Raw genomic sequence first — 15,940 nt, forward strand, 5'->3', positions numbered from 1 at the left:
AATCAGGCATGAATCAGCCAGGATTTCCAACCACCAATGCCTGATGCATCAGAGTAGATTGACCATGGTGCCACACCAACAGTTCACAAATATGGATAGTGCCAAACAGATTTATGGCGCTGCTCCCCAGTTACAAACATTCCTCCCCATCAGACCTTTTTTCACCCACCTTCGTCACTGGGTACTGGTATTTCCACCCACCACACCACTCTGTCACTGGGTCACTTTCAGGACTCCTGATGCTGCTGCCACCTCCAGGCTGTCTCATTCAGCCACTATATGATCTATTCTCATGCTTCAGCCAACTCCAAGCTGTGTCATTCAGCCACTATATGGTCTCTTCTCATGCTTCAGCCAACTCCAAGCTGTGTCATTCATCCAATATATGTTTTACTGATGCTTCAGCCACCTCCAGGCTGTGCCATTCATCCAATATATGGTTTACTGATGCTTCAGCCAGCTCCAGTCTGTGTCATTCAGCAACTACATTGTTTAGTGATGCTGCTGGGCCTAGGACATTACCTATATATGTTTATGGTTACACTAGCTACCATACATCTTCAATGAAAATTTCAAAATGTATATTTTATTCTTAGAGATTGTGGGGCCCTATTGTCTCCTCATCTGCGGTCAACTCCAGGCTGTGCCATTCATCCACTATATGGTCTCCTCATGCTTCAGCCCCCACCAGGCTGTGCTGTTCAGACACTATATGGTCTCCCCATGCTGCCAGAAACTCCAGGCAGTCTTTCAGCTACTATATGGTCTCCTCATACTGATGCCACCTCCAGGCTGTCTCATTCAGTCACTATATGGTCTCTTCTCTTGCTTCAGCCAACTCTAGGCTGTGCCATTCAGCCATGAATTCCAATAACACAAGCAGAAAGCCCTACCTGTAGGGAGGGGGGGGGGGCAGTGGTGCACAGTGATGTGGTGAAGAGAAGAAATGAAAAAATAAAAAAAGGAAAAAGGCAAAGAACACAAGACAAAGAGGAACATAATCACCACATATATGGCAATGTCAAAATGTAATTACATAGCAAGGATCATGAGTCCAAGGTACAGATTAAAAAAAAAAAAACAAGGTGCAATCATACCATATACACCAATTATGAATTTAAATTGGAATGTGAATGAAAATGTACGTAAAAATATAAACAAAAAAAAAAAAAAAAAAAAAAAAAATATATATATATATATATATATATATATATATATGAATATACGAATATTATGTGTGCATATAGCCCCATTATATATGTAATGTGAGTGAACCCCTATTATTTAATGATGGAAATACTTATGTGATATATAATAATTATTAATGATGTGTATGGATCATGTGATGAATTATACACCAAAAATAAATCACTGAAAATAGTAATATATCTATGTTATATGTAACAATGGTGTGTATTGTGATAGTGAAAATTATGACCAAATGAAAAGGATGTGCAAACAAGGGTTTAGGACATGGCTTCAAACCGCCATGTGTGATGGATGCAAATAATAGGACATGGTATGAAAATATAAGGTCATGATGAAAAACAGTGTGTGGTGCATCAAGAGGAAGGGGGGCCAAAGTAGAAAGAATAGGAGAGGATGGGAATGGGGGATGGGAAAAGGTGGGGAGAACAAAGGGGAGGAAAAAGGGAGGGAGACAGAAAGAGAGAAAGAATATAGAAAAAGAAGGGTGTGTGGGTGCAGCAATACAAAAAAATTGGAAAAAAAATGTAGTGCATAAGAAATAATAATAATGGTGCGAAAGATGGGGATAGTGTAGAAGAAATAATATATATATATATATATATATATATATATGTATATATATATATATATATATATATATATATATATATATATATGAGTGGGAGATGTAAGGTATAAAAATTATAAAAGATGTTAAAAATATGATAACGTCCACCTAAATGAAAGGCATGAGTTCTCTAGAAGAGGAGTCCATCTTGATGTGCTGGTTCCTTAAAGATACATATGAGACTCCAGGTAGGTGCTGATTAAAGTGAAAAGGTACATAAGCAGGATACATCAGGCAGGTACACATGCAGCCAATTGGATCTAAAAAATATGTAACAAAGACACTGATTAAAATGATGTAATAACTACAGACATATTAAAATCCACATCAGAGAAACTAAATGGAAAAGTAATGATCTACTTGCATAAGAACCAACCAATTATAAAAAAGGGAAAAAAGAAAGGGAAAAAGAAGGGTGGACGTCTCCTGGCTGCGCATTTTACATTGTATGTGTGGGTATTTCTGCAGTTTGCACCTCTTGTACCAATGCACTTTTGATAGGTTGTTAAATACCTGATATCTACTTGCACTTTTAGTATAGTATTGTCTAGATCTATTTGTACTGGCGCACATATATTACGTGTTATGTGCAACCTGTACATATCTACCTCACTATATAGCAACACAGCGTGTGGCACTTGCCATTGTAGAATTATTATGCACTTTATTCAGAAGATGTCCTCTGTTTCAGCTGCCATTCCTCTTTGCCAATATGTTTTTTAATAATGTCTTTTTAACAATAAAGTTGTCAATGTTTGCTACATCAGTCTGCTACAGCTCTTGTTGTGTGCCATTCAGCCACTATATGTTCTCCTCATACTGATGCCACCTCCAGGCTCTGTCATTGTGCTGCCATGTGACATGTGACTCCTTGTTAGATTTGGTCCTTTATACCCACACCCCGGGGCCTGGGACACTATAACTTGGGAGTTAAAATTTCAATTTCAAAATCCTCAATTTCAAGTTAAAATTCTTACATTTCTATTTAAAAATTTTACATTTCATTGGTCTCCTCATGCTTCTGCCAACTCCAGGCTGTGCCATTCAGACACTATATGGACTCCTTATGCTTCAGCCAACTCCAGGCTGTGTCATTTAGCCAATATGTGGTTTACTGATGCTGCGGGGCCTGAGCCTAAACATTTTTTATGGTAGCACTAGCTACCCTAAATCTTCAATATAAATTTCAAAGTTCATCTTTTAATCTTAGGGATTGTGAAGCCCTAGTGTCTACTCATGCTGCTTCCAGCTCCAGGCTGTGTCATTCAGTAACTATATGGTCTCCTCATGCTTCAGCCACATTCAAGCTGTGTCATTCAGCCACTATATGTTCTCCACATGCTGCCAACACCTCCACGCTGTGCCACTTAGCCACTGTATGGTCTCCTCAAGCTGCCAACACCTCCACGCTGTGTCATTCAGCCGCTATAAGGTCTCCTCATACAGATGCCACCTCCAGGCTCTGTCATTGTGCCGCTCTGTGGCAGTGATTCTAAAAGCGATGCCAGTAATATGCATGTTATTCTGAATAACAGTATTATTTCACTACCTCAGCACACTCCATATGCTTGTTAGAACAAAGCAAAGTGTTCTACACCCCTGTTAAGGCTCTCTGTAGGCCAAAAATAGCAGTTTTTAATATAGATTCGCCGCAAATAATATCGGATCGAACTGAGATTTTTTGAAAAATTCGGTGAATCGGCCGAATCAAAGTTTTCAAAAGTTCTTTCATGTCTAATTCTCAAATATGTGTTCCACTTTATGTAAACAAAGTTATACTCTGTGTAGCTCTTATACATGAGATAATATTATGTAGTGTCTTCTACTGGGTGGGCCATTTATATGGATACACCTTAATAAAATGGGAATGGTTGGTGATATTAACTTCCAGTTTGTGGCACATTAGTATATGTGAGGGGGGGAAACTTTTCAAGATGGGTGGTGACCATGGCGGCCATTTTGAATCCAACTTTTTTTTTTCAACAGGAAGAGGGTCATGTGACATATCAAACTTATTGGGAATTTCAGAAGAAAAACAATGATATTCTTGGTTTTAACGTAACTTTATTCTTTCAAAAGTTATTTACAAGTTTCTGACCACTTATAAAAGGTGTTCAATGTGGTGCCCATTGTGTTGGATTGTCAATGCAACCCTCTTCTCCCACTCTTCACACACTGATAGCAACACCGCAGGAGAAATGCTAGCACAGGCTTCCAGTATCCGTAGTTTCAGGTGCTGCAGAATGGGCAAAACAAAAAATTGGAACAGGACCCTCAGTTTACGCAGAAGATTTTGTTCAGTGATGAGGCAAACTTTTATGTGAATGGTGAAGTTAACAAACAAAACCACCGCTATTGGTCTGACACTAACCCCATTGGATAGATCCCTCCAAGACTGTTGGAACATAAAAATTGATGGTGTGGTGTGGTATATGGGGTACAAAGATAGTGGGGCCATTCTTCATCAATGGAAACTTCAAGGCCACTGGATTTGCGAAATTGCTACATGATGATGTGTTTCCCTCTTTATGCACTGAAGCTGGCATGTTCCCAGAGTTTTTCCAGCAAGATGGTGCACCACCACATTATGGGTGTCAGGTCCGAGCATTCCGAGATGAACACTTTCCTGGAAAGTGGATTGGTCGTTGTGGGCCAGTTGAATGGCCCCCAAGGTCTCCTGATCTGACCCCCTTAGACTTTTATCTTTGGGGTCATCTGAAGGCAATTGTCTATGCTGTGAAGATACGAGATGTGCTGCACCTGAAACTACGGATACTGGAAGCCTGTGCTAGCATTTCTCCTGCGGTGTTGCTATCAGTGTGTGGAGAGTGGGAGAAGAGGGTTGCATTGACAATCCAACACAATGGGCAGCACATTGAACACATTTTATGAGTGGTCAGAAACATGTAAATAACTCATGAAAGAATAAAGTTACGTTAAAACCAAGCACATCATTGTTTGTCTTGTGAAATTCCCAATAAGTTTGATGTGTCACATGACCCTCTTCCTATTGAAAAATGAAAAATTGGATTCAAAATTGCCGACTTCAAAATGGCCGCCATGGCCATCTTGAAAAGTTTACCCCCTTAACATATACTAATGTGCCACAAACAGGAAGTTAATATCACCAACCATTTCCATTTTATTAAGGTGTATCCATATAAATGGCCCACCATGTACATGTTTATATTCATCTATTAAAGTACTTGTTATGCACTTTTTTTTTTATTTTTGTACTATGTTTATGTATCTATATTTTATTACAATAACTATGTGGTGCTAGTATATATTTTGTATGTTCTCTTTATGCAGTGGAGGAGGTGTTTATAGAGTTTTTTTTTTTAGGTGTTTCCTATCACTAATCCCCACCTCCCATACATAAATGATCCCATAACTGTGTATCAGTTGTATGAGTTAGGCCATTTTGTGTGGCCAAAATGCGTAACTGCTCCAGTGATGTCCTCTTTTTGTATGTGCTTTTCATGTGAATAAAGTTTACACCGCATTGAAAACTTTGAAAACTGTGCTGGACAATCAATTTCTTTTACATTCAAGCATTGGCGGTGTCCAAGCCAGTCCGAGCAGTAGTAAGGTATGAGGGTGAGCCGACACCTATCTGTTTTCTTTACATGAAAATAATAATGCCACATGGTGCTCTCAAAACACTTGCGACTGTGTTAAACCCAATTAATAGACACAAGCTAGGGCAAAGTTGCTAGATACAAATTTAGAGAAGAATGATAAAAAGAGGTGTGTATTTTTTTTCTACATCTATTCTCTATCTTATAATTTTGTATATGTCTAATATGTATTATTAGACCATTATTTATTTGCTTGACCACTGCTACATACAGCCTCCCCCTCAATTGGTTTGGGTGAGGAGGAATGACCCCCATACTATTCATGGGGCACCAGCAGTGGGGCCCCCAGCAATCTGACATTTATCATCTACAGGTGCCAGAATGGGACATGAATGTTAATTATGGGGAAAAGCTTGCTGATAAAAAGAAGAATTTGTGCTATCACAAAGATTAAGTGTATACTTTTATGCAAGCATAATAAATGTCACAGATTATTGACTTATTGATACATATACATTATTATTACTCTCTTTTCACTTATTCCACAGTATTAACAAAAACGACTACCCTTACCACCACACGCTCAACAGTAAAAACCATACCTACAACAACTAGAAGACGGACAACTACAATTAAGACTAGTTTACCAACTACACCATGTCAAGTAATCTGTAAATGGACAGAGTACTTTAGTTTACACACAGTTACCTTGGGGAACAATGGAGGAGATTTTGAAAATCTTGATATAATAAGAAGAGCTGGTTTTAAAGTATGTGCAAATCCCAAAAAGATTGAATGCAGACCAAAAGATACGGATGCTTTAACACAAATTATTACATGTTCTCTAGATGATGGGTTGATATGCCAAAATAAGCATCAAATAACCAACTTTAAGACATGTTATGATTATGAGATCAGGTACAAATGCTGTCAGATTTTCTGCAAAACTACATCAATTAAAACCACATCTCCAAAAACCACAACGCCCACAACCAGATCACAAGGAACTAAAACCCTGTTTACATCACCGACAAAATCTCTAAGATCAACGTCTCCAAAACTCCGAACCTCAACTTTTAAAACAAAGTCAACTTCTAATCTTACAGGATATCCAGTCACATGTACTCCAAGGTGTTACGTTTCAGAGTGGATAAGTGTGAATGAGCCAGAATCTGGAGAGTTTGGAGGTGAATATGAAAACTTTGAACTATTAAAGGCAGCTGGAAAAAAAGTTTGTTACAAACCAGTTGCAATCGAGTGTCGAATAAAGGGCTCTGACAAAAACCCATCAATCTTTGAAGAAATGCAGGAAATAACATGTGATTTACAAGATGGATTAAAATGTCTCAATGCTAAACAAACATCTAAACAATGCTATGACTATGAGATACAGTATATATGTTGCGATGATGTAAGTCACTGTAGGCCAACAACTACAACAATCTGCTCTTGTAACGAGAATGGGTCAGTATTCAAACCAGGTAAGTGACTTTCATCTTCAACATGTATGTAATATGTTAGTCAATACGCACTGGGGGACACATTGAAAAGATTCAACAGATGTGTAATGTAAGTTACAGTCATATTAATCACACCTTTGTTTTTTCTGATCATATTTACTTAAAAATCGGTAAATTTTTTCAATTTTTTGCCATTTTTGCACCAATTTCAAAAATGAAAAATTCTATTCAGATGGTAAAATGCAGATCATATGTTATGAGATTATGAAATATGATTATTGTATTCTCAAAGACCTCATACAGGTTTGTTGTTCAAGCATGGCTTAGGCTGTGTTTGTGGCACTTTATTAGTGGTGCTGAAAACTCACTGTCAAATATTTGACCATTGTGATTATAGAACATCTCTAAATATTTCTATTTTTCCTCTTCTTTTCTCAACAAACAACGCAAGGGTGTACATAGAAATGATAGCTCACAATGGCAAACCTCATAATGGGCCCAGGTCCTTATTAGGACCTCTAGAAAATGTCATATCCAACACTGTTTACTCTGCTAGTAAAACTATACAATTATCATGTTGTTTACAAAAGTTAGGAAGATGAATGGCACTCACCAGTCTCGTAGTGTAGAAAAAGTTTTTTATTCCATGAAGTGCAACATAGTGACAGGCAAGGCAAGGGAGAGATCGGACGCCAGTTGCTGTCCCTGACACAGGTGTACATGGACTTGTGATTATAGCCACATTTAAGCAATGCAGTGCCGAACGCTATCTCTATACTTGCCGTATCATGTTGTTTACTTTCAAAAGATACAAAAATGCTGGATGTCATTTTTTGTACTGGGGACTATTTTTATTAGTTCCATTTACCAGGAAATAAAATGTTTTAGCCAGTAGTGATTTCATATTTTCTTGGTTCATTTTAAATTTATTTTAATAAGTTGGCTGTGATACCTTTTTTTTTTTTTTTTTTTTTTTGGGAAGGGGGGGGGGGGGTTTAAGATCAGAGGCTTTAAGCAACCAGCATATGGCTTATAACCATAGAAACATAGAATGTGCCGGCAGATAACAACCATTTGGCCCATCTAATCTGCCCAATATACCTGAATCCTATCAGTAGTCCCTGACCCTATCTTATATGAAGGATAGCCTTATGCTTATCCCATGCATGCTTAAACTTCCATGCTTCCACTACTCTGTCAGCAAAGTAATACTTTCTGATATTACTTTTAAACCTTTGCCCCTCTAATTTAAAACTATGTCCTCTTGTTGTAGTTTTTCTTCTTTTAACTATGCTTTCCTCCTTTACCATGTTGATTCCCTTTATGTATTTAAAAGTCTCTATCATATCACCTCTGTCTCTTCTTTCTTCCAAGCTATACATGTTAAGGTCCTTTAACCTTTCCTGGTAAGTTTTATCCTGCAATCCATGTACTATTTTAGTAGCTCTTCTCTGAACTCTCTCTAGAGTATCTATATCCTGCTTGGATATATGGCCTCCAGTACTGTGCACAATACTTCAAGTGAGGCCTCACCAGTGTTCTGTACAGCAACATGAACACTTCTCTCTTTCTACTGCTTATACCCCTCCCTATACACCCAAGCATTCTGCTAGTGTTTCCTGCTGCTCTATTACATTGTCTTCCTACCTTTAAGTCTGCTGAAATAAGTATCCTAAATACTGAGGTCAGGACTTCTATATTCTGCCTGAGGGTTTTTACGCCCCAGGTGAGTTATCTTGCACTTATCCACATAAAATTTCAGTTGTCAGAGTTCTGACCATTCTTCTAGTTTGCCTAAATCCTTTTCCATTTGGCATATCCCTCCAGGAACATCAACCCTGTTACACATCTTTGTGGCATCAGCAAAAAGACACACCTTACCGGCGAGACCTTTTGCAATATCACTAGTGAAGATATTAACCCCTTAAGGACTCAGAGTTTTTCCGTTTTTGCATTTTCATTTTTTCCTTATCACCTCCTAAAAATCATAACGCTTTAAATTTTGCACCTAAATTTTTATATAATGTCTTATGTTTTGCACCACCAATTCAACTTTGCAGTGACATTAGTCATCTTACAGAACAATCCACTGCGAAATGGAAAAAAAAATCCTTGTGTGACAAAATTGAAGAAAAAATGCAGGAAAATTTATACGTTAAAAATTGTCATCTTCTGACCCCTATAACAAAAAATTTTCTGCATACGGGCCGGTATGAGGGCTCATTTTTTGTGCCATGATCTGAAGTTTTTATCGGTACCATTTTGTATTGAGCAGACCTTTTGATCGCTTTTCATAAATTTTTTCATGATATAAAAACTGACAAAAAATACGCTAGTTTGGAATTTAGAATTTTTTTGCGAGTACGCCATTGACTGTGAGGTATAATTATTGATATATTTTTATAGTTCAGACATTTACAGTTTTTTTTTAAAGGGAAAAGGGGGTTGATTCTTACTTTAATTAGGGAAGGGGTTAAATGATTTTTATGGGGATCTTCATTGTTCTGTGTTTTTTTTTATAATTACTAAATGCTATCTTTTCCTTTTTCTGCTTTTACTGACAAGTCTAATGCAATTTTCTGTTGCCTTCAATAATGCATAATTTCTCCTGGACTCCATGTAATCCGTTCCAGTCTAATAGGTAAGGTCCCCGCACACACGCCGCATCCCGTGTCCACTTACCCGCGGTCCCATCCCCTTGTGCTGCCTCTTCCTCCCGGCGCGCGCGGCCCCACTCCCTAGGGCGCGTGTGCGCCGGCTTCATGAAATTTAAAGGGCCAGCACACCATTGAACGGTGCTTGGCCCTTACTGTCCTATAAAAGTCTCCAGCCCCTTCCTGCCCTCGCCGGATCTTTGTGCCTCGTGCCTAGTGAAAGTGTTCCATTATTAAAGTGTTCCCTGCCTGTTGCCAACCCTTGCCCGTGACCACCGCCTCTGAACCTGTGCTGCCTGCCTAGACCTGTTGCTAGTGATTACCGCTCCTGAACCTGTGCCACCTGCCATGACCTTTGCTACGTCTGACTACGCTTCTGTCCGTTCCTCTTGTACCGCGCCTATCTCAGCAAACCAGAGGGGTTGAGTCGCTATCTGGTGGAACGACCCAGGGGCTACCTGCCGCAGCAAGACCATCCCGCTTTGTGGCGGGCTCTGGTGAAGACCAGTAGCCCCTTAGATTCCGTTCCCTGGGTACGGCCCACGCCATCACTCCTCTGGTCCAGTGGATCACCCTCCCGTCACCGTTCGGGACCGTTACAGGACTCTTTTATGACTAATCTCATTTTTGAAAAGTCTGTATTTCTAAAATTTAAAACTTTTGTTTTTGTGTGGTGTGACTCCTTTTTATATTAAACCACACTGACTGGTGATCACTAGATACCAAGGATTTGCCTACAATACCATCATATACCAAATCCCCATTTGTAAATACCAAATGCAAAATGGCCACCCTCCGGGTTGGCTCCTTGTTGTAGAGATAATCCAAGTAGGGAATTCAGAATATCTGTACTCCTGGCAGAACTAGCTGTTTTGGTTTTCCAGTTTATATCCGGAAGATTGAAGTCTACCATAATGTAAACTTCTCCATTCATTGTCATTTTAGCTATTTCCTCAACTAGTAGATCATCTAATTCTTTATTTTGGCCAGGTGGTCTATATATCACACCTACACGAGTTATTGCATGATTACCAAACTGCAACGTAACCCAAACTGACTCTATGTTGGCCTCACTAACTTGTATTAGGTTACATTTTATGCTGTCTTTCACATACAGGGCCACTCCTCCTCCTTTTTTGTATTCTCTGTCTCTTCTGTATAAAGTATGGATATGTCCCAGTCATTACTTTCATTAAACCATGTCTCAGTAACAGCCACTAAATGTACATTCTCAGATGCCATTATTGACCCAAGTTGATTGATTTTATTACCTAAACTGAGAGCATTTGTAGACAGGACAGGACGAGCTTGTCATTTCCTAACCTCTGTGCTACTGACATGTTCTGGCATTGTTTCGGAGGGCAATTGGACTCATGGATTTTCACTCTTCCCCCCCCCCCCCCCTTCCTAGTTTAAGTACATTTGTTCCTTTGAGAGAAAGATGAAAAACATCTTTAATGTACAGTTCCTTTCTATTCCAAGTAGAGCTATCATGAGACACAAAGCCAAATCCTTGCTTTTGACACCTTTTTCTATGCCATAAATTGAATTCCTTAATGCGCCTCTGCCTATCATTCTGAACATTATGCACAAGCAGAACTTCAGAAAATGAAACAGGGGATGCATAATCCTGTGCATCATTACAAAGTCTGATAAAAGATTCCTTCATCTCTGAAACTTCATTGCAAGCCAAGTCATTTATCCCTAGATGGACAAGAAATTCCACATCCCTTTCCTGCTTTGCTTGCGTAACAATATTAAGAATACATCTTCTATCTCTTCTAGCAGTAGCTCCAGGGAGACATCTCACAAAACCATTTTCCTTAAGCTCCACACTTCTTATGATTAAATAACCCAGCAACAGCTGCTTCCTTTCCGACTTCACTTTATCTTTTTTGTCCTTGGCTGCAGTTCTGCATACATTAGACATAGGAGTCGATGGTTCCACAGTCAAATGCTGATTCCATAACCCATCAGGGACATCAGGCTTATGCCCTGCACCAGGCTGCTGCTACAGTTTCAGAAACTGTTATGCCCCCTCCTATAGACATGAACGGAGGGCGCGCGTTGTGACATCACGAGGGGGCATGGCATGATGTCACGTCTCCAGTCCCAGAAACTCAAAAGTGTCTGAGACTGTAGCAGCAGCCCAGCACAGAATGCCAGGTGCTGCCCGGAAATCAGACATCCTATCCCCTTTAATGGTGCTAGGCATATTGTGCAGTTAGTGTTACACTCAAACAGCTTCACCTTATAGAAATAAGTTACAGGTAACCATTTTTTTTGTGAGCTTGAGTTAAAGGAGTACTCCGGTGGAATTTTTTATTTTTTTTTATTATGAACTGGTGCCAGAAAGTTAAACAGATTTGTAAATTACTTCCATTAAAAAAATATCTTAATCCTTCCAGTACTTATTAGCTGCTGAATACTACTAAGAAAATGTATTTATTTTTGGAACGCAGAACTCTCTGCTGACATCACGAGCATAGTGCTCTCTGCTGACATCTCTGTCCATTTTAAGAATTGTCCAGAGTAGGAGAAAATCCCCATAGCAAACATATGCTGCTCTGGACAGTTCCTAAAATGGACAGAGATGTCAGCCGAGAGCACTGTGCTCATGATGTCAGCAGAGAGCTTTGTGTTCCTAAAAGAAAATAATTTCCTCTGTAGTATTCAGCAGCTAATAAGTACTGAAAGGATTAAGAATTTTTAATAGAAGTAATTTACAAATCTGTTTAATTTTCTAACACCAGTTGATTTAAAAAAAAGTTTTCTACCTGAGTACCCCTTTAACCCCTTAAGGACTCAGGGTTTTTCAGTTTTTGCACTTTCGTTGTCACGATTCGGCTGGCAGGAGGTGGATCCTCTGTGCCAGAGAGGGATTGGCGTGGACCGTGCTAGTGGACCGGTTCTAAGTCACTACTGGTATTCACCAGAGCCCGCCGCAAAGCGGGATGGTCTTGCAGCGGCGGTAGTAACCAGGTCGTATCCACTAGCAACGGCTCAACCTCTCTGACTGCTGAAGATAGGCGCGGTACAAGGGAGTAGACAAGAGCAAGGTCGGACGTAGCAGAAGGTCGGGGCAGGCAGCAAGGATCGTAGTCAATATGGCAATAGCAGGAGGTCAAGTACACAGTATGGACAAACACAGTAAACGCTTTCTCTAGGCACTAAGGCAACAAGATCCGGCAGGGGAGTGCAGGGGCAGTGATCAGATATAGTCTGGGAGCAGGTGGAAGCCAATTAAGCTAATTGGGCCAGGCACCAATCATTGGTGCACTGGCCCTTTAAGTCTCAGAGAGCTGGCGCGCGCGCGCCCTAGAGAGCGGAGCCGCGCGCGCCAGCACATGACAGCAGGGGACCGGGACGGGTAAGTGACCTGGGATGCGACTCGCGAGCGGGCACGTCCCGCTGTGCGAATCGCATCCCCGACGGCCATGACAGTGCAGCGCTCCCGGTCAGCGGGACTGACCGGGGCGCTGCGGGGAGAGAGACGCCGTGAGCGCTCCGGGGAGGAGCGGGGACCCGGAGCGCTAGGCGTAACAGTACCCCCCCCCCTTAGGTCTCCCCTTTTCTTTGTCCGGTAACTGCCTCCCCTGGGATGAGGACACCGGGAAAGAATGGAGGGTTTCCTCAACGGCAGGCAGTACAGCAGGAGTGGGAATGGGGAGGGAGGGCAGAGGGCGAAGCCTGGCACGGGGCAGTGTGTCACCAGGACGGGGGCCATGAGGAGGCACTGAGGCTTGCCTGACGGGACTGGGAGGGGGGGAGAGGCACTTCCTATGGCAGGCAGAGTCCCAGTTCTTGATCTCCCCGGTGGTCCAATCAAGGGTGGGAGAATGAAGCCGGAGCCATGGCAGACCGAGGAGGACCTCAGAGGTGCAGTTAGGAAGGACGAAGAACTCAATGACTTCATGATGGGGTCCAATACACATCAGGAGGGGTTCTGTGCGGTAACGCACGGTGCAATCCAACCTGACTCCGTTGACCGCGGAAATGTAGAGCGGCTTGACGAGACGGGTCACCGGGATGCGGAATTTATTCACCAAAGAATCCAGAATAAAATTCCCAGAGGCACCAGAGTCCAAACAGGCCACGGCTGAGAGGGAGGAGTTGGCTGAAGGAGAAATCCGCACGGGCACCGTGAGACGTGGAGAAGCAGACTTTGAATCAAGAGACGCCACACCCACGAGAGCTGGGTGCGTGCGTGCGTTTCCCAGACGTGGAGGACGAATAGGGCAATCCACCAAGAAATGTTCGGTACTGGCACAGTACAGACAAAGATTTTCTTCCCTACGGCGATTCCTCTCTTCCTGGGTCAGGCGAGACCGATCCACTTGCATGGCCTTCTCGGCGGGAGGCCCAGGCGTAGATTGCAACGGAGACTGTGGGAGAGGTGCCCAGAGATCTAAGTCTTTTTCCTGGCGGAGCTCTTGATGTCTCTCAGAAAAACGCATGTCAATGCGGGTGGCCAAATGGATAAGTTCTTGCAGGTTGGCAGGAATCTCTCGTGCGGCCAGCACATCCTTGATGCGACTGGATAGGCCTTTTTTAAAGGTCGCGCAGAGAGTCTCGTTATTCCATGATAATTCGGAAGCAAGAGTACGAAATTGGATGGCGTACTCGCCCACTGAAGAATTACCCTGGGCCAGGTTCAGCAGGGCAGTCTCGGCAGAAGAAGCTCGGGCAGGCTCCTCGAAGACACTACGGACCTCAGCGAAGAAGGACTGGACTGTGGCTGTGGCAGGATCATTGCGGTCCCAGAGCGGTGTGGCCCAAGACAAGGCCTTTCCTGAAAGAAGGCTCACTACGAACGCCACCTTAGACCGTTCTGTAGGAAACAAGTCCGACAACATCTCCATATGCAGGGAACATTGAGACAAAAATCCACGGCAGAGTCTAGAGTCCCCATCAAATTTGTCCGGCAGGGACAAGCGGAGGCTAGGAGCGGCCACTCGCTGCGGAGGAGGTGCAGGAGCTGGTGGAGGAGATGGTAGCTGCTGTTGCAGATGCTGTAGCTGCGACTGAAGTTGCTGCACCATGGTGGACACTTCCGACAGCTGGTGACTTAGATGGGCGATCTGTCGGGATTGCTGGGCGACCACCGTGGTGAGGTCAGAGACAGATGGCAGGGGAACCTCAGCGGGATCCATGGCCGGATCTACTGTCACGATTCGGCTGGCAGGAGGTGAATCCTCTGTGCCAGAGAGGGATTGGCGTGGACCGTGCTAGTGGACCGGTTCTAAGTCACTACTGGTATTCACCAGAGCCCGCCGCAAAGCGGGATGGTCTTGCAGAGGCGGTAGTAACCAGGTCGTATCCACTAGCAACGGCTCAACCTCTCTGACTGCTGAAGATAGGCGCGGTACAAGGGAGTAGACAAGAGCAAGGTCGGACGTAGAAGAAGGTCGGGGCAGGCAGCAAGGATCGTAGTCAATATGGCAATAGCAGGAGGTCAAGTACACAGTATGGACAAACACAGTTAACGCTTTCTCTAGGCACTAAGGCAACAAGATCCGGCAGGGGAGTGCAGGGGCAGTGATCAGATATAGTCTGGGAGCAGGTGGAAGCCAATTAAGCTAATTGGGCCAGGCACCAATCATTGGTGCACTGGCCCTTTAAGTCTCAGAGAGCTGGCGCGCGCGCGCCCTAGAGAGCAGAGCCGCGCGCGCCAGCACATGACAGCAGGGGACCGGGACGGGTAAGTGACCTGGGATGCGACTCGCGAGCGGGCGCGTCCCGCTGTGCGAATCGCATCCCCGACGGCCATGACAGTGCAGCGCTCCCGGTCAGCGGGACTGACCGGGGCGCTGCGGGGAGAGAGACGCCGTGAGCGCTCCGGGGAGGAGCGGGGACCCGGAGCGCTAGGCGTAACATTCGTTTTTTCCTCCTTACCTTTTAAAAATCATAACCCTTTAAATTTTCCACCTAAAAATCCATATTATGGCTTATTTTTTGCGTCGCCAATTCTACTTTGCAGTGACATTAGTCATTTTACCCAAAAATGCACAGCGAAATGGAAAAAAAAATCATTGTGCGGCAAAATCGAAGAAAAAACGCCATTTTGTAACTTTTGGGGGCTTCCATTTCTACGCAGTGCATATTTCGGTAAAAATTACACCTTATCATTATTCTGTAGGTCCATACGGTTAAAATGATACCCTACTTATATAGGTTTGATTTTGTCGCACTTCTGGAAAAAATCCTAACTACATGCAGGAAAATTTATACGTTTAAAAATGTCATCTTCTGACCCCTATAACTTTTTTATTTTTCCACGTACAGGGAGGTAGGACTCATTTTTTGCGCCGTGATCTGAAGTTTTTATCGGTATGATTTTTGTTTTGATCGGACTTTTTGATCACTTTTTATTCATTTTTTAATGGTATAAAAAGTGACCAAAAATGCTCATTTTTTTTACTTTGGAAT

At 42.5% G+C, this 15,940-nt stretch overlaps 1 protein-coding gene across 6 annotated transcripts in view; it reads left to right on the forward strand.

Annotated features, from left to right (window-relative positions):
- Positions 1-15,940, forward strand: part of LOC130276901 (mucin-5AC-like) — a 442,145-nt gene that overhangs the window by 223,553 nt on the left and 202,652 nt on the right. For all 6 annotated transcript variants that reach the window (XM_056526890.1, XM_056526891.1, XM_056526895.1 and 3 more), the window contains one exon: positions 5,946-6,878. In XM_056526890.1, the coding sequence (XP_056382865.1) occupies positions 5,946-6,878 (933 nt within the window). The remainder of the gene's footprint in view (positions 1-5,945; positions 6,879-15,940) is intronic.

This window comes from Hyla sarda, chromosome 6, assembly GCF_029499605.1.
Source record: "Hyla sarda isolate aHylSar1 chromosome 6, aHylSar1.hap1, whole genome shotgun sequence".
Taxonomy (NCBI): domain Eukaryota; kingdom Metazoa; phylum Chordata; class Amphibia; order Anura; family Hylidae; genus Hyla; species Hyla sarda.